This window comes from Coturnix japonica, chromosome 5 (assembly GCF_001577835.2).
Source record: "Coturnix japonica isolate 7356 chromosome 5, Coturnix japonica 2.1, whole genome shotgun sequence".
Classification (NCBI taxonomy): domain Eukaryota; kingdom Metazoa; phylum Chordata; class Aves; order Galliformes; family Phasianidae; genus Coturnix; species Coturnix japonica.
In genome coordinates this window covers 9,588,014-9,607,498 of record NC_029520.1, presented here as the reverse complement: position 1 = coordinate 9,607,498, position 19,485 = coordinate 9,588,014, and the positions used below count along the sequence as shown (strand labels likewise).

Sequence of the window (19,485 nt, the reverse complement as noted above, 5' to 3'; positions counted from 1 at the left end):
TTTTCCGTTCACCAACCGCCATTGAAAACAACCAAAAATCAAATTAGCCAACACTTCCCGCTGCCCACACCACAGGCCAGAAAACCAACTCCTTCAAAACTGTTCTCACAAACAACATAAGAAACCGCTCCTGGATACCTTACCTTTTAGGATGGCCTTACCCAGGATGCCTTGGAAAAAAAATGCTTACTGCTCCTTCAGGTGTGCATGTGAAACGTCACACACATGCCAACCTAGAAGAACTGAGCCTAGCACCATGACGAAATACAGGACTAATGATGCAAGAGAAACATAAGAAGTCTGAAAAACCTTCATAACGGCCAATGACAGCAGCAGAAAAAAGAGACCAGCAAAAAGGCAAGAGCACAAGCCTCACACAAACACTCACAAGTGTAGAGAAATTATCTCACCGAACACTTAGTAAGACGAGAACAGCGTGATCTCCTCACAACGTGTAATAAGAAAGAACACAAAGTAAGCCAACCAGTTGCTCTGTAATGAATATACTTTAATAGAAAAATCTTGTGTGGTGTGGAGCCCTGTAAAGAAGCGAAGGCGACTCTCCTGAGCGCTAAGGGCCAAATCAGACACAGCGCCTCGTCGTTCGTCGAGCGGAGGTCCTAGGGTCCAACCTGAGTGTCAGACTTAGGAGCGGACTTGGAGGGTCTAAATTCAAGGCGTCCTGCTCCATTAAGGAACATGTCACCTTGGCAAGTCAGCTACAGAGGATATAAACATACCGAGATAATCAGTCACTAGTAGAGTGCGCCGGTACAGACACGATGCTGTTCCCGAGCGCAATATGCATAACCAGCCTAAGACAGGAGTATCATGCACTCTGTACACACTCTCAACATGCAACAGAAGATACGCAGACAGTCATGGACCAGAGCAATTACTCGTTGTCGTAGGTTCAGGTGGTAGGGAGGTGGTGAGGGGCCGTGGGTAGTGAACGTGTGACCGAAGTCGAAGCTGGATGTAGTGGGCATCTCGTAACAGTGTGGTGCTCATTTCTGGTGCTCCGCTGCGGGTGCTTGGGAAAGAGTCGTGCCAGAGGTGGAAGAGTGGGGAAGACGCAGTTGTCAGTTGGTGGGGGCAGTGGTTGTCTTGACACCACTTGTACTCGACACTGTTGTGCTCGTGGTGCTCTGTCGAAGTGGAGACCTGGAAAAAGCAAGGGTTTCATCATTGGAAAACAGGCAAAAATTGCAATTTCCTCTTGAATCTCCGTGCCTACAACCATTTTAGTATTCTCATCTCAGGCACAAGGCCAGGAACCTCAGTCAAAATTCAGAGAGTTGGAAAATCACAACTTTTTCAATAATTAGCTTAATTTCCATCATTCCAAAACTTATATCACAAACAAAGGCTTCCTACAACTTCTCATGGGAGACAACATGCAAACATTACACCTATTGACCAATGCTGCCAGCCAAAACCTCTGCCTGCTCTCTAAAAGGTTTTACACAGCAAACAGAATTCAGCCAGCACTTAGAGCCAAATGAATAACTTCCAATCAGGCTTCAGGCACTTTATCTTTTTCCCGTTACTTCTATTTCTTTGTCAACAATGAATTCCTTACTCGCTTGATTGACAACGACCGTTTTATTCCTGCTGCAGACATACACGTCTACCTTCCGATTTCTTTTCACAGATACTAAACTTTCCATTTAAGTTAAGTGTCCCCTCACCGCCATCCAACGTCAAGCATATTACTTATTAGCTTATATTCACCTCTCAGGTGCTTGAAAACATTCTATATCACTACGTTTTCTTGCCATGCCATTAATCTACAATTCTCGATTTACACGCTCGATGTTTTTTCTGCCTGCCCTCTACCAAAGAACTGAAGGCGGCTCCTTCAAAACTCTGTTCCCAAGCAGCCATAGTTATGCTTCCTGATTACACAGGAGGCTACTTGCTTTTAAAAAAAAAAAATAAAAAAAAAAAAATTATGGAAAAACCTAAAAAACAAACCAACAAATGAAACTCAATCAAACAAATAACACACTGCTACACCTCCCTTCAATTGGTCAATGCATGGCTGAATCGATTGATGTGAACGGCATAGCTAAATGGAGACAGACGAAAGCACTGCATTAATACCATATACACCAATTGTTCCACTACAAGCTGACGACGAGAGACAGAAATACTGAGCGAGATTGAGGAGTCAACTACATCGAAAAAGAAACACATACCACCCCCTTTTAAAACCATTGAGCTTGGCGCCCTCCACAATATAAGTTCCAATCGGACCTTACTCACAAGATACCACAGTTAATGGATAACGTTCTCTCCAGGCTTAGGAGATAGATACCACAATACACCAAAAGGAAAATCATACACACCCTGGCGCTCCAAAAAGCCATGACGCAGTATGCCTCCATAAGTGATAAAAGCCGCTCTCATTCATATCTTCCATGTGCGTTTGCTCAGGGAACACGAACATTCCCTGAAACCAGGGAACACAAGCACTCTCCCATGTGGATTCATCTCAAAGACTGAGAGAAGGATTCGCAAGGTCCTATACTCTAGGGTCCCGGAGTGGCAGGAACGGAACATTCAGCAATCAGTGGCGCTGTTCCTTCTGCGAGTCTTCCCATGCTATTCACAGCTAAGATCAGGAGACAGGGCATGTCATCTCTCTCCGTCGCTCCGCAAAGTCAGAGGATGCGCAGTATACGTAGCTGTGTACAGACTAAGGCTGGTGCCCTAGACATTACCCATTCCGTTGTCTTGAGGCTTTACTCAGTTGGTATGGAGTGTCGGTCGGGCTGTTCTTGGGCCTACGCGTCGTGCGCCGTCTGACTTGTACTCTCTCCAGGTCGAGCGCATGGAGTGGGTCTGTGCTCCGTCGACAGCGCGCTGTCGGTGTTCATCCGGTGCTGCTTAGCGGTGCTTGGGTAGCGTCGTGCCAGTAGGTTGAAGTGGGGAAGATCGGCAGTTGCAGTTTGGTTCGGGGCGTGGTTGCTTATGACACACTTGTACCGACACTGTTGTGCTCGTGGTGCCTTGCGTATAGTGGAACCTGGAAAAAGACCAGGGTTTCATCAGTGCAAGCAGGCAATGTGCAGATTCCTCTTGAACACCATTCGCTAACACAATTCTGTGTTCATCATTCTCCCATCAACAGCAGGAAACCCAGCCGATGTTTAGAGACTGTGAAGATAATAGAAGGAATTGTTTTCGTTCCAACAATTAACGCAATCAAGGGCTTCCTTCCTACAACCTCCATGGGCAGACAGCACAAATACTCCATTTCACACCTACAAAAATTTTTGCATCAAATCACCGCGCACATGGTGGAACACAATGCACGGAAAGGAAGAACTCAGCAGCCTTAAAGCCTGTCTGACATTCTCCCATTCCATTCCTTTAGCCTCCATTCTTCCTTACCCTTTATCTGCCATGTTCTTTTCCCCATGCTGGAAATTACATGGCCCCTGTCACTCCACAAATAATTTCCTCTCTCAGACTTCCTTGGGGCTCCAGGACAACTTCACAACTCTCGTTCTTATCCTACTCTCCACAAAATGAAAGCCATTCTGCCATCATTTGTCATTGCCACGCTATTTGCTACAACTTAAATTCTCATATTTCTTCAGATATCCATGCCACAGGCTGGAAGCCAGGTTCCTCCAAAATTGTTCTTAACAACCATGGAAGAAAACACTCCGTGATACACTCAGGTGCTGACTCCGAACCAACGCTTACACTCCTTCAGCAGGACAGGATGTGACATCTGGCCGTCAGAGAAGCAGTACCAGTGCTAAAAAACTTTTGAACACTATTGCAGAAGAAGATAAGTCGCAGGGCGGACAACTCTGTGACCTAAAAGTCCCTGAAAATACTAGGTCCACAAGGAAAGCTCCCAGCCCTTACAAGAAACACCTCAGAAGGGAAAGTTCTCTCTAGACTGAGGACAAGATATCACAGCAGCAAAAACAAGACTTCCCATCAGACCAATGACAGCAAATAATAGCACCAGCTGCTCCTGAGTGAAAAAACTTCCCTTAGCAAATGTGTGAACAGGGAACAAGGAACCAGCTGCCAGGACAATCACACTCTCCATGCCTCCACACACAGAAATCGAGGTCTGCATATATCCCCCGTTCCATTAAGGAACATTCAGCAATCAGTTTGCTGCCCACAGCGCATGCACAAAGCCTAAGATCAAGAGACACGGGCCTTCCCCTCTCCGTCCGCAAAGCCAAGACTAGACAGCATGGCCCATACAAATTACCTTCGTTGTCGAGGTTTCAGGTGGTAGGGAGGTGGGTGGGAGGGGCCTGGGTGTGGACGTGCTGACCGAAGTCGACTGGTATGTAGTGGGCGTGCCTCGTAACAGGTGTGGTGCTCACGGTGCTGTCTGGTGCTGGGAGAGCGTCGTGCAGAGGTGAAAAGTGGGGGAAGATGCCGGTTGCAGTTGGCGTGGGGCAGTGGGGCTTGACACACTTGTACTCGACACTGTTGTGCTCGTGGTGCTCTGCGAAGTGGAACCTGGGAAAACACAGGGTTTCATCAGTGCAAGCAGGCAAATTGCATTTCCTCTTGAACTCCGTGCTACACCATTGTGTTCATCATTCTCCACAAGCAGGAATCCCAGCAAAATTTGAAAGCTGAAAATACAGAACTTTTCATTGACTTTCTATTCATCATTCCGAAATTATTCACCAAGGTTTCCTATGACCTCCATGGGAGACTAATGTAAATGTTATACTTATGACCAACGCTGCATCAAACACTGCCTGCTGCCTAAAATGTTTACACAGACAAAAAGATCTTGGCAGCCCTTGAGCCAGAGAAATGCCTTCCAATCAGCCATAGGCTTCATTCTTCCTTCTCTAGTTCTGTCACAGTGAATTCCATGGAGACAACACAGTTCCCTGTGCAGGAAACCTGTTACATGTGTGTCCAGGGAACAAGGCACATTCTGCCCCAGGACAAAAGCACTCTGATCCCCCCCACCCACAAAATTGAGGTCTGCATCTAGGCTCCCGCTCCATTAAGAAACAGTCAGCAATCAGTCTCAGCTCTCAGCACATGCACAAAGCCTAAGGTCAGGTGATTATGTGCCTTCACCTCTCCGTCTGCAACGGAAGACCAGACAGCGTGGACAGACAATTACCTTCCGTTGTCGAGGTTTCAGGTGGTAGGGAGATGTGGAGTGGCCTGGGTGTGGACGTGCTGACCGAAGTCGAGCTGGATGTAGTGGGCGAGCTCGTACAGGCGTGGTGCTCACGGTGCTGCTGCTGTGCTGGAAGCGTCGTGCAAGAGGTGGAAGTGGGGAAGACGCGATTGCAGTTGGTGGGCAGTGGTGCTTGACACACTTGTACTCGACACTGTTGTGCTCGTGGTGCTCTGCGAAGTGAACCTGGGACAACACAGTGTTTCATCAAGTGCAAGCGCAGGCAAATTGCATTTCCTCTTGAACTCCATGCTACACCATTGTGTTCATAATACTCCACAAGCAAGAACCCAGCAAAATTCAGAGAGTTGGAAAACAGAACTTTTCATTAGCTTTGTTTTCCTCATTCTGAAATTATACACAACAAGGCTTCCTACAACCTCCATGGGAGACACTTGCAAACATTACACCAATGACCAATGCTGCATCAAACACTGCCTGCTCCCTAAAAAAGTTTACACTGACAAAAAGAATCAGCAACAATTAAGCCAAATAAATGCCATCCAATCAGGCTTAGGCTTCATCCTTCCTTCAAAATTTTTGTCACATTCCATGGAGACACCACCTGTTCCTTGTTGCAGGAAACCTATTACATTTTGTGTCAGGGAACAAGGCACATTCTGCCCAGGACAAAAGCACTCTGCATGCCTCCAACATAGATATCGGAGCCTGCATATATGCCCCCGCTTCATTAAGGAACATTCAGCAATCAGTCGCTGCCCTCAGCCCATGCACAAAGCCTAAGATCAAGAGATCACGGGCCTTCACCTCTCCATCCGCAAAGCAAGACTAGACAGCATGGACCATACAACTACCTTCCGTTGTCGAGGTTTCAGGTGGTAGGGAGGTGGTGGGATGGCCTGGGTGTGGACGTGCTGACCGGAAGTCGAGCTGGATGTAGTGGGCGTGCTCGTAACAGGTGTGGTGCTCCACGGTGCTGCTGCTGGTGCTGGAGAGCGTCGTGCCAGAGGTGGAAGTGGGGGAAGACGCGGTTGCAGTTGTGGGCAGTGGTGCTTGACACACTTGTACTCGACACACTTGTTGTGCTCGTGGTGCTCTGCGAAGTGGAACCTGGGAAAACAAGGGTTCATCAGTGCAAGCAGGCAATTGCATTTCCTCTTGAACTCCTTGCTACACCATTGTGTTCATCATTCTCCACAAGCAGGAATCCAGCAAAATTCTGAAAGCTGAAATACAGAACTTTTCATTGACTTTCTATTCATCATTCAAATTATTCACCAAGGTTTACTGCAACCTCCATGGGGGACACATGTAAATGTTATACTTATGACCAGCGCTGCATCAAACACTGCCTGCTTCCTAAAAAGTTTACACAGACAAAAAGAACTCGGCAGCCCTTGAGCCAGAGGAATGCCTTCCAATTAGCCTTAGGCTTCACTCTTCCTTCAATATTTCTGTCAAAATGAATTCCATGGAGACACCACCCTTCCCTGTGCAGGAAACCCGTTACATGTGGTGTCAGGGAACAAGGCACATTCTGCCCAGGACAAAAGCACTCTGTTCCCCCCCACCCACAAAACTGAGGTCTGCATCTAGCCTCCCGCTCCATTAAGAAACAGTCAGCAATCAGTCTCAGCTCTCAGCAACATGCACAAACCTAAGGTCAGGTGATTATGTGCCTTCACCTCTCCGTCTGCAACGGAAGACCAGACAGCGTGGAACTGACAATTACCTTCCGTTGTCCGGGTTTCAGGTGGTAGGGAGGTGGTTGGGTGTGGGCCTGTTGTGGACGTGCTGACCGAAGTCGAGCTGGATGTAGTGGGCGTGCTCGTAACAGGCGTGGTGCTCACAGTGTGCTGCTGCTGGTGCTGGAGAGCGTCGTGCCAGAGGTGGAAGTGGGGGAAGACGCAGTTGCAGTTGGTGGGGCAGTGGTGCTTGACACACTTGTACTCGACACTGTTGTGCTCGTGGTGCTCTGCGAAGTGGAACCTGGGAAAACACAGGGTTTCATCAGTGCAAGCAGGCAAATTGCATTTCCTCTTGAACTCCGTGCTACACCATTGTGTTCATCATTCTCCACAAGCAGGAACCCAGCAAAATTCAGAGAGTTGGAAATCACAACTTTTCATTAGCTTAATTTTCATCATTCCGAAATTATACACAACAAGGCCTCCTACAACCTCCATGGGAGACACATGCAAATGTTTTACACCTATGACAGTCTGCATCAACACACTGCCTGCTCTGTAAAAAGTTTACACTGAGAAAAAGAAATCAGCAACACTTAAGCCAAATAAATACCTTCCAATCAGGCTTAGGCTTCATTCTTCCTTTTCTATTTTTGTCACAGTGAATTCCTTGGAGACGCCACCTGTTCCTTGTCCATGAAACCTGCTACATTTGTGTCAGGAACAAGGAATCTTCTGACCAGGACGAAAGCACTCTCCACGACTCCAACACAGAAATCGAGGTCTGATTTAGAAACATTCTCATTAAGAAACATTCAGCAATCAGTCAGTGCCCTCAGCCCATGCACAAAGCCTAAGATCAGGAGATCACGGCATTCCCCTCTCCGTCCGCAATGTAAGACCAGACAGCGTGGACAGACAATTACCTTCCGTTGTCGAGGTTTCAGGTGGTAGGGAGGTGGTGGGTGTGGGCCTGGTGTGGACGTGCTGACCGAAGTCGAGCTGGATGTAGTGGGCATGCTCGTAACAGGCGTGGTGCTCACGGTGCTGCTGCTGGTGCTGGAGAGTGTCGTGCCAGAGGTGGAAGTGGGGGAAGACGCGGTTGCAGTTGGCGGGGCAGTGGTGCTTGACACACTCGGAGTGTAAGTTGTACTTGTTGTCGGCGAGAGGGACACTGATGTGCTGGTTTCTCCTGTGGTTGTAGTTGTGATCGCTGTTGTGCACTCTGGACTTATTGGGGAGCACAGCAGACTTTGATCTGATAATTCAGGCATATCGGCATTGGTATCACACCCCCTATGGTTTGATCCTTATGTGTACAGATGAGTCCTGTGTATAACATCACATTCCACTTCTGCCCTAATCTTCTATAGGAGTGTTTGGGAATTTTCTCCGCTCTGCAGGAAACATTCTCTACCTTCGTACAGTTCCATGAAGGGATCTTATTCTGAATAGTTTCAAAGGTCTCATCATCAACCACTCTCCGGGCCATACTGTGGGTAACTCACATCGATCCAGTCAGTCCAAATGCAGTCCTCCGGGGGGAACGTGCAGATTACTGTAGAAGTACATCAGTAAATAATATGTAAAAATTAGCAACTAGAGAATGGCATGGAGGAGGGGATATCAGATAGGAAGATTATGTAATCGCTGAAGGCACTAAGTGCCAGTCATCCACCTTAAGACTATCCCTTGACACCCTTCGGGGAAAACATGCTTTTCCCAGAAGAAATATGTCATGCCAGTGCCAGAAAGAGTAAATGACTTGTAGCAGAATATGGTCAGATAAGCATTGCCCAAGAGGATGAGCAGCAAAAAGAAAGACTTCCTGTCTAATCAAAGCAGGTTTTAGGAGGATACAGAATAAAGTATTTTCTACAGAGCCCTGCAGAGTAAGATAAAACGGGAGTTTCTGCTCAAGACACAAGCATTCTTCTCCTTGCAAACAGGAAGCATGAGAACTAGCATGAGGCACATGTTCAATAAAAAGATATCCATCAGAGAAAGTCTACAAGAAAACAAACTAAGATAACAGCAGGAGCAGACATTACCTTCTGTTGTTGTGGGTGGAGGTGGTAGGGACGTGGTGGGTGTTGGCCTGGGTGTGGGCGTGCTGACCAAAGTCGAGCTGGATGTTGTGGTTGTGCTAGTAACAGGCGTGGTGCTCACGGTGCTGCTGCTGGTGCTGGAAAGCGTCGTGCCAGAGGTGGAAGTGGGGGAAGACCCAGTTGTTGGTGAGGCAGTTGTGCTTGACACAGTTGAAGTGAAAACTGTGGTTGTAGTGACTGAGTGTGACACTGGTGTGCTGACTGTTGTGGTATGTTCCGTACTTGGTAAACACTCTGGTATGTTTGGTGTGCAGCAGATACTGATCTCATAGTTATGGCAGTATTTAACATCGCTGTTGTTTTCTTGATCCTTATTGTTACAGGTAAGCCCTGTGTTAACGTTGCATTCAACCTTCTGCCCTAATTCTTCAAGAGAAATGTTAGGGTAATCCTTCGCTCTGCATGAAATATTCTCAGCTTTCACGCATACCATGGAGGATTCATTTATTTTGTCAATGTTTTCATAGTCTCCACTGTTCACATCAGATCTATCTGGTTGACTCATATCAATCCAGTCTGTCCAGATGCATTCACAATTTCTCTCTGGGGGACATCAAGAAGAGTAATATTCAGGAACAATAGAGACAAAGACAGTCACTGTTAGTTCCAGCACTGTTAATGTTGGTTTACTATGCCCCCTCTGCACACAACGGTTCACCTTGTACTCTGCTACTCACCTACACTAGTCAGTCAACCCTGGCCACAACAAAGCTCATTAGCGTGGTCAGACCTCCCTTTCTTTGCCCTATTTTCTATTGCCCCAGGACAATATCAGGACTCAGGTACTATTGAACTATGTGTTCTCCCCCTTATAAACATGGCAAGTTCCATTTGGGGTTTCTTATGTGCAAAAAACTTGCCTAAGGGCAACATGTAAGGTACAGCAGAATCAAGTAAGGACTCTCACAGCTTTCACCTGGGCAAATCCAAACTCAGGAAAGAATCACAGTCACAGAGCGAGCAGGCACTGTATGCATACTGCCACCAAAATCTTTGGCTGCTTCCCAGCACTGTGGTGAACTCTAGCAGAACCTTGCTGCCCAGAGTCTCACTCCATAGCAAGAGGTAAGTCATTGGCTGAAATTTTTCCCCAGATCCTGACAGGGCAAAATCAGCCTTTGGAGGGCAGATGAGCTGTAAAACAGCCCAAGTCGTCACAAGAGAATGAACAGAACAAAGACATAACCAAACAGCACCTGAAATGAAATTACATTGCCACAAAAAATAAGCCATGTCACACCATATGTTCTTCTATGTACATTCTTTCTCTCCAGCTGAAAGACAAAGCCCAAAAAGCAGAAAAAGTAAGACTTTCTACCAGCACCGTATTGGCCTAAGGTAGGCAGAAGCACCATGAAAAATATCCTTGTGTTCAGGATAATCAAGGAGTAGGAACTGACTTCCATAACCATGTTGAGCACTCTCTCTCCTAAGCTTAGAGCCTAGTAACCTATAGCTCTGATGATTTTTTGTTTGTTTTTTTAAATCTGCATAAACTGTTTTCTTCAGAGTACTGCAGTGAAGACATACATTTGGTGCCAATAGACAGTTTCTCCCATACCAAGGCAATACTAACAACACAGAGAAATTAACTACCTGGTTGTGAAGGTGGAGGAGTGTGGGTTTGAGTTACTATTGGTGGTAGGACTGTGCTTGTAACTGTCGGAGTGGATGAGGATACGCCAGGAACGGTCAGAGTAGTTCCCTGGGTACTGCTGCTGAAGGGTGTTGTGGTGGCAGTACTGGTCGGTGACTCTGATGGAGTCGGTGTGGGAGCAGTTGATACTGAAAGGGTCATCAGCAAGAGGAATAATTATGAACAACATGGACAGAAATAACATGTAAAGATGCAAGCATATGTATGAGTGGGATACAAAAGGCACTGACAGAAGTTAAGGAGTTAACTGCCACAAATTTACAGCTGGCTGAGCCTGGTTTTTCTGCAGCAAAGGCCTTTCCTTCCAGGTTCCAGAAAGCAGACTAGGGCCAAATCTGGACACAGACATTGTTAAGACACCCCCTTTTCTACTGAAGAGGTTTGTTACATTGCTTTGTTGGGCTTCTCACTAAATAAAAAATCCCCCACCAGTGGAAAAGATGAAGAAAAAAAAGTCCTGTGGTTCTTCCCATCTCAGCTCTATCACTCATAACACCTTGCTATCTCGCAGAGTAATAACTGAGAGGGGAAGCTCTGGTTGAATAATGAAGTATGCATAGGGATATGTTTTTATCTGAAGTTTGTGTCACCTCTCTGTAGTGCAATGGCAGCCTGAGGAACAGGTTCACAGCAAGAGGCTTTTTGCGGGGTGAAACCATTCCACAAAGGCTGCCAAGGGAATCCTTTCTTCCTAGATCTACAGCCACAGACAAGTATCAGTACTGTCAGAGAGTAAGTGGGATGAAGAAATTCTGCACAGGTCTGCCAGACAGAGCCTAAAATGATGATAAACCAAATCAAGGCCTACTCTAATTTCACACGTATCTTTCTGAGAATGTTCTTTCCAGGAAAGGAACAGAGATCAAAATCAGTGAAGCATTTGCTCAATATTTGCTTTAAATAGCTGACAGTCCATTATATATCTTACAGCAAGGTAAGAAAAGAGAAAAAGGGTCCGCTAAGTACCTGTGGAGGCTGAAGTTACTGGTGTGGTTACTGAAGAAGTGGGCTGGCTTGTAGTGGTTGCAGTGGGTGTTGGTACGGTGGTAATTGTTGTTGACTGCTGAGTTGTAGTAGTGGGCACAGTTGTTCCAGTGGTGACTGAAGATGCAGTTGGTGTTGAGCTTGGTGTACTTGCAGTCACACAAGGAACTTCATGCCATTCACAACAGTTTACCCTGATTTCATAATTATAGCAAAGATGCCAGATACTTGCATCTTGCTCCTCGTTTTTACAGATGAGTCCATATGTAACATTACACTCCACCTTTTGGCCAAGTTCCTCTAAGGTTTTATCAGGACTATCTTTAGCTCTGCATTCAATATTTTCAGGAGCTGTACATATTTTGTTTCCATGTTCAATTCTTATTGCATCATAGGTTTCATAGTCACCACCATCTTCTTCAGGGTTACTAACATCAAACCACTCAGACCAATCGCAGATTAATCCAAGGCATGGAGCTGCAAGGAAAGACAAACGTTCAGTGTCAGAGCTCACAGAAGACATTTTGAGAAGGTTAATTTTGTATTCAGCTCCATTAATGAGTAAAACAATGCACTGCAATTTGCCATTTTTTTTGCAAGAGAAAAGAATTCAAAAATTGTTTAAATGTGACCAGGCTTTTCAACAAGAAGCTTTATCTGAAAACAGAATCACCAATCTGAAGCCTTTTTATACTACCCACATTTCTGCAATTCTGGGTTTTTAAAATATTTTTTTTCTTTTGTTTTGAAAATGTTTTTCAGTAGTGGCCACCTTTAATTTACTCATTTTTTGACATTTTATGGTAATTAGTTTTTATATTTAAAACTTACTTGTAGTTACTGGAGGACTTGTGGTAACTGAAAGAGAAAAGAAAAAAAATTACTCCATCGTCTGCATGTTTTAGAAAAACATACAACATTAGTTTTAAACATTCTAATTATAAATTCTGCTATGACTGCTAAGACAGTTTCTATTATCTCCACAGAATACTCAGAAGACAGAATCCTATACATTTACAGTCACAGTTTCTTCCATGCAGTGTAAATAAACTCAAAGCATTAAAATCTTCCTCAGTGCAATGAAACAAGACTGTTTGCAAGTGTCACTCAAGCTTTGTCAACTATGATAAGTCTGCATACTTCTATGTTCAATCATTGAAGTATTTTACTCAAATAAAGTTATTTTAAAAGCAAATCTCTGTTGAAAACTTACCAATGGTGGTAAGAGTACTTGTACCAGGGGAGGTTGTAATCGTAGATGGTGAAGTAGTTAATGGACAAGGATAAGCAATTCCAGGAACTACAGATCCATTTTCTGCACAAACATATGTTGTGCATATATCCCCATCCTTTATTGTTGCAACAGTTTCTCCCACTTCATAACTTGTTCCATTGATTACACAAGGACATCCTGCAAGAAAGAGTTCAGCATGCATGTTGTTCTCTCTCTACTAGGACTATTAGAAGAACACAAAAGCAAAACAGAAGACAAAGAAAAGAAAAAAAAAAAGACTCGCAGATTTACCAAGGCTACAAGTATTTAAATGTATCATGCATGCTCCTTTGAGTGCTATACTTGGAGCTTAGATCTAGTGTTGCATTAAATTATCTCGTAAACTCTTGTAGTGAAATCCACAAGTTTGGATATGAGACATAGGAAGAAAAAATATAGGGTATGATTAAAAGATTGAACAGGTACTAACTAGCATCAGGGCTCAACAAAATCACTGTCAAAATTTCTTTGGCTAGAAAGCCTTTGTAGAGGATAGATGCAGTGCTTCCATGGTTTCTCCACAATCCACCCCCTCTCCACTTTTTTTAATTTAAGAGCAACAACAACAACAACAACAAAAGAAAAAGAAACAAAACCCTAAAAACATTACTTACCTGGAATTGGTGTACACTCAATAGATCCCGAAGGGCGACACACGCTAAAAGAAAAAATGTCAAGAGTTATAATGTTACAGATGTTTTATGACTAGCAGAGCCAAGAGCATGGAGATGTAAAATTTTTTCACCTGCTCTTCGTTCATACTACTAGATATGTTTCTGATTGTAACATCTTCTAATATTGCCCATTATTACTTCATTCAACTTAAGTCATCATTTGTATTCCTTAAGTGCAACTTCTTAAACTATCGTGAGCTGTTTTGTACTGCAAGTTGCAATACCACAGTAATAACATCTGCTCTTATGAGCAATTGTGTTTTATTTATGTATTTATTTTTGTCTTGGATAACGATGTGGATTCATAAATGTCAATTCCATCATTAGTAAGGTTCTGGGAATGAACAATTAGGACTCATTCACCTTCTTCAGGGATAGTACAGATTATTTCAGTCCACTGTGACTTCAAAATCTTTATCATAAATGAGAATACAAGGCAAAAAAGCCCATCTCTTCCCCAAAAGCCACAAGAATCAAAAGACTGATCCAGAGACACAACTAGGCTTGCTGTCAATGTATCATTTATGACACTTTCAATAGTGTATTTAACGATTCTACTAACAGACCTATCAGAAGGACGCAATCATCTTGAAATACTGATTACCGTGGGTCTGGAAAACTACAGATGCAAAATTTAGAACCCGTGTGTAGTGGAAGTAGCATTTCTTGAGACTGTCTCACCTAGAATATGTCACTGTTCCTCTGATTTGTATATATAATGGAGAATATATTCTATTCTATAAAATTTGGATAGATTGTATAGAATATACAATTGCATCTCTACTTATTAAAAAACATGCTTAAGGCTCAATAAAGTAAAAGAGGGCCCAGAATACATAAATTACTTTCTAAATTAATTGAAATGTTTTTGAATTTTTACATACCATTTTGTACAGTTCTCTTCTGTGGGTATTTCTCCACCAATGATAACAGGTTTACCATTGTGGTAACACCAACATTCATCTGCAGCCACACATTCTTTTGTCTCTTCATTATAAACAGGTTTTTCATGAGGGCATCTAGGGTAGCAACCTGTTAATGGCAAGTAGCACAGAACACAGAGTGAAGAAAAGTATGATGAGTTAACTCAAATAGGTTACCTTCTGAAAGTACATGATTCTCTCTGAATCAGGCATAGTTAAAAAGATCACAAATTCCCAATTGAAATCAGTCCTTAGACAGTTAGCCTCTTCAAAAGATTTAAGCAATCCTCACTGGTAATACTGCAAGAGCTAAATAAGAATTTACTCATGAAAATGGAGAAATATTTTCTTTTAGTTCAAAATACTGCAACAACCTTTATGTTCTATGGAAAATTAGTTATTTTTTTAAACACATACACACACACAAGAAAAAAAAAAAAAGCCTTGGTTTCAGCTGGGACAGAGTAGATTTACTTCACAATATATGATGTGATGCTATTTTTGTCTTTAGGAGACAAATGAAGTTGATAATACACTGATGTTTTAGTTATTGCTCAGTAGTGCTGTACGCAGCTAAGGATGCTGAAGCTTCTTCCACTGTCCTGAAGAGTGAACTGGCAGAGATGCACAAGAAGCTGGGAGGGAAGAACACTAGGACAGATGACCTGGACTGGCCAAAGGATATTCCATACTGTACAGTTCACATGAAGCTACACAAATGAGGGGATTTGGCTAGAGCAGGACTGGCTGGGTATGGGTCAGTGGGTGGTAAAAACCTGCACTGTGCATCACTTACTTTGTAAATACACACAAACACACACACATACACACACACACTATCATCACTATTATTTTTCTTCTCATTTTCTGTCTTAGTAAAAGGTTTTAATCTCAACCTAGAAATTCCACTTTTTTTCCCCTCAATTCTCTCTTCCAGAGTGCAGTGAATGAAAACCGTGTAGCACTGAGCTACCTGCCAGGTTAAATCAGAATACAAACATACTGATTTTTCTACAGATATTAAAATGTGATCACTATATCAAGAATCCCTTTGTGAAAAATATGGAAGTGCACTCAATAATGAACAAGGTATCACAACATCTGTTGGGATACTAGAACATATTTATGCCTCATCAGCATACCAGGTATCTCTATCACAAACAGAAAAATTATCTGCGTTTTTCCATACCCTCAACTGGTGAAACAAACTCCATCTGCAAACTGTAAATTATCTGTCATTTCTCATTGCATTTCTCACACAAATACACTTTGGTTCCTGCTTTTAAATGTATTTATGGCTGGAGACACAAATTCAAGAAAACAGAATTAAGAATATCTTGCAAAGCTAAATGATTAATCCACTGTTGTTAAAGACACTTTGACAAAGTTTTATGAAATAGAAGACTGAAACAGCAAGGAATTTATTACCTTCCAGGTATGGAACTGAGAAGTTGGTGCTGACATTATAAATCATTCTGCAGGTCATGATATTGCTGCCACAAGGCTCGTAGTGCCATTCACACTCATCACGAGGGTTATAGTAGTCACAAAATATTGCTGATGAGAAAAAAGGAAAGCTGATTAAAAATACAGTTGTTACATTGAAGCTCAGCCCAGATGATTAAGCATAAAAGCTAAATTAATCCACAAGTCAAGACTGCAGTGTCTTATTATTATTATTATTATTGTGAGGTACAGGACTTGAACTTCCTTCTGTTACACATATACAAAGACTACATCAAAATCTGAGATCAAAATCTGGGATTTTGATATTAAACACCTAAGCTGCAGGAGGAAAATATTTGATTAAAACCACACACACACAAAAAAAACAAGAATTAGTGTTTGTTTATATTTCAAATGAAGGGTACATTTCTGTGAGCTTTTCTCCCCTATCTACTTAGCAAATTCATAAAATCTCTTGTAGAATATGTATTCTAAGTAGCTCCAGCTTGCTGTATGACCTAGGCTGAGTCACTTCCAGCAGGTCAAGAACAAGCATCTGACATATTATGGATACAACATTAAAATAACTCAGTTTGGTTGACTATGGATAGAAGAAGGAAATTTGCTGTATCACCAACTTCTTACTCTTGAATATTTAAACTAGTCTTAATTTTGAACCAGAATAAATTTTTACAATTAAATTGCCATTTCTGGCATTTAGAATCTCAGAATTTGGTTTTAAAAATTTTGTTTTGTGGAGAGAGATGAAAAATATAATTTAAATATCGTCTTACATCATTTTTATGACTTCTGATGAACACCATTAATGAACATTACTTATACAGTCAATGTTGATTAGGTTCACCTACACTAGAGTACTTCCATATGCGTAAAAGAAAAAAAAAAACAAAAAACAATTCTGAAACATTTGTGAAAACAGAAGGAAGACAACAGGAGCTGGAGTTCACCGGTTATGAAGTAAAAAAAAGGACCACTTAACACCTCACCTTAAAACTCCTATCACCACCATCACCCCTCAAAATTAAAACATGATTGCTATTAAAAATGTGCTAGTTCTGGCTGTCCCCTGAAATGCTGTGAAAATAAGTCACATTGCACAGCAAGCACAGCCCTGAGGTATTCATAATTTCTTTAATGGGGTCCCTGACAGCAGACAGAAAGATACGGTTGTGTTCAGCTGTTACTCACGGCATATATCAGGACTTCTCCAGAAAACACAAGCCTGAGCCTTGGTACATTCTTGTGCATATGCAGCAACAGCAGAACAGAAGCAATCACAGTCTCCACCACTGTCACAAGAGCAGGCATCATGAACGCAAGCATCATAGAAAGGAGATGGGTTCACCTATAGGAAAAACAAATGATGCCACAACTCATCCCCAAGCAAATAAGCCTGAGATGTCTCTTGAGACAATGGGAACTGAGCTGGACAGGAATGAGGATGTTTCTAAGAACTACTGACCAGTACAGGCTAGAAATTGCTTCATGCATTTAGTATGAGGTAATATAACACCTTCATAAATTGTTAAGATTAAAAATAAGTCTTCTTTAAATGCCCACATCTTCTAGCAGAGTTACATTCTACTGCTCTCAATATCAAGCTGAATGAATGCAAGTCAAGACTTTGTCATCTGGCAAGCTTTGCTAGCCACCAGACTCAGAAAGGCTGCACTTCATAGCAAATACAAAGCAAATATATTTTGTGCTTGCCGGTTTTTTTACTTCAACTAGTCATACATTAGGAAAACACTTCAACATTTTTGCTTGGGACCAGAGAAGGAGAAATTTGGATTGGATTTCAGCTCCTGAAGAAATCAATATAGAAACACAAGTTAATTGTGACTTTTCCACCATAAAATAAAAACAAATTGTTGTTAATATTGGTATACTTCTGGAAAGAGACAAGAATTAAAGATGTGCTATGACAGGCAATTTATAGCATAGCACTAATATTGAAGCTTGTTTAAACTGCACTGTCAGCGATTTCCAAGTAAATTACTTCTGAAGTTTGAACATTAACAGGAGCAGTGGTCTCTTCAGCAGTCAAATTTCAAGTACAGTATGTGGTTCTGCCCGAAGATGGGTCAGATGATTGCAAGACTTCTCAGAACTTACAGCTGTGACATTTTCTCTGCAAGAGACGGTACAACTGCAGATACCTATTCAAGATAGATTTATGAAGCTAATCTGCACAGCAGCAGCAGCAAAATAGTGGTGATAGATACGAGCTCTTACAGTTGAGGCTGCCACCACTACTGACAAGTTGTAACAGATACTCAAACTACTCTGACAAAGGCTAGCTGAGATGTGCTGACACTCCTAGCTGTATTGAAGATTTCACTGAAGATGGGTTTATTTGACTATTTCTTCATTCGTATCACATATCTTTCTATTCCTGCAGTAACAGAAATGCACTCTGCTATTCCATCACTTACTGTCATCTACAAACCTTGGAATGACAAATTTTAAATATGTCACTCAGGATAAGGCTGCATTCTTTCTCTGCCCAGGACTTGCGATGTGGTTTCAGATCACAGGGCTTAATCTCTTCTGTGACATCTGGGCACACAGACGACTGTTTCCAGGAATTCCCAAAGGTCAAAGCACTTGACTCTTGCAGCCCACTCCTGCTTGTAAAGTCATTGCTGGCCTTGTCATCAAAGTTGCCACACAGACCACACACTTTCCCCTGCAAAAGGAAATGACAGTATCCATGGCTATTAAATATATAATGGAAATGAGAAACAAACTCTCATAAAATTGGAAAAAAACATTCACGTTAAAAAGGACAACAGACTCTCCCTGTAAATGATACATTTTCATCTTTACTTTCAAACCATTTATACAGAAATCAAACTTTCATTTGACTGTGTATTCAGTGAACTACTTAGCTGCCATGTTTCTCTTTCTTTGAAACCAATTGTACTTACTGTATTTCTGTGTCTCTTCACTCCTCTTATAAGACTGAAAAGCAACTAAGCTTCTTACAGCCTAGAAGAATGAATTTCTTTTCCATTTTTCATTTTCCATTATTCTCAATTATAACATTAATACTACTAATGTGAACCTGACATAATTTCCTTATCCATGAAACAAAAAAAGAGTGTATGGGAAACTGGTAATCACAGCCTGAACCTCAGATTAATCAGCTAAGGCAAGTGTTGGGTCAGCTGTAGGAGCACAGGTGAAAGTAATTTATCAGTGCTTCTGGAAGGGATGGAGCTTGACTCCACCTCCTCTAGACCTCATTTAAGGGCTGACCATGACTAAGGCAGCATTTCTTGGAGATTGCTGCTTGGTGGAGATTGCCTCAGCAGTTCCCAGCAGACTGAAGGATTCCATACAGGTGAGTTTTTCCTATAAATAGCCTTTTGGGTATTTACAACTACTATCCTTCCATTATTGTCACTGTACAGAGAGGCACTATTTTTTCTTGTAAGAAATAATTCAGCAACCTATCCAAAGTAGTGTATTTTTGGTATTGCTAATTAAGGCACAACGACTTTCTGAAGGAATAGTATGATCCTGCTATGAAACCCTGAACCACCTGCTTTAGTGC

General features: G+C 42.5%; 1 protein-coding gene across 1 annotated transcript in view; it reads right to left on the bottom strand.

Annotated features, from left to right (window-relative positions):
* Positions 1-19,485, bottom strand: part of MUC2 (mucin 2, oligomeric mucus/gel-forming) — a 63,122-nt gene that overhangs the window by 25,515 nt on the left and 18,122 nt on the right. The window contains 23 exon segments of the mRNA XM_032444897.1: positions 707-815; positions 900-1,164; positions 2,107-2,155; positions 2,794-3,031; positions 4,313-4,503; positions 5,196-5,377; positions 6,072-6,262; positions 6,885-7,007; positions 7,010-7,141; positions 7,767-7,808; positions 7,811-8,080; positions 8,083-8,314; positions 8,316-8,398; positions 8,892-9,491; positions 10,545-10,733; positions 11,572-12,066; positions 12,421-12,447; positions 12,803-13,000; positions 13,477-13,520; positions 14,421-14,568; positions 15,888-16,016; positions 17,115-17,271; positions 18,376-18,615. Of these exon segments, the coding sequence (XP_032300788.1) occupies positions 707-815; positions 900-1,164; positions 2,107-2,155; positions 2,794-3,031; positions 4,313-4,503; positions 5,196-5,377; positions 6,072-6,262; positions 6,885-7,007; positions 7,010-7,141; positions 7,767-7,808; positions 7,811-8,080; positions 8,083-8,314; positions 8,316-8,398; positions 8,892-9,491; positions 10,545-10,733; positions 11,572-12,066; positions 12,421-12,447; positions 12,803-13,000; positions 13,477-13,520; positions 14,421-14,568; positions 15,888-16,016; positions 17,115-17,271; positions 18,376-18,615 (4,334 nt within the window).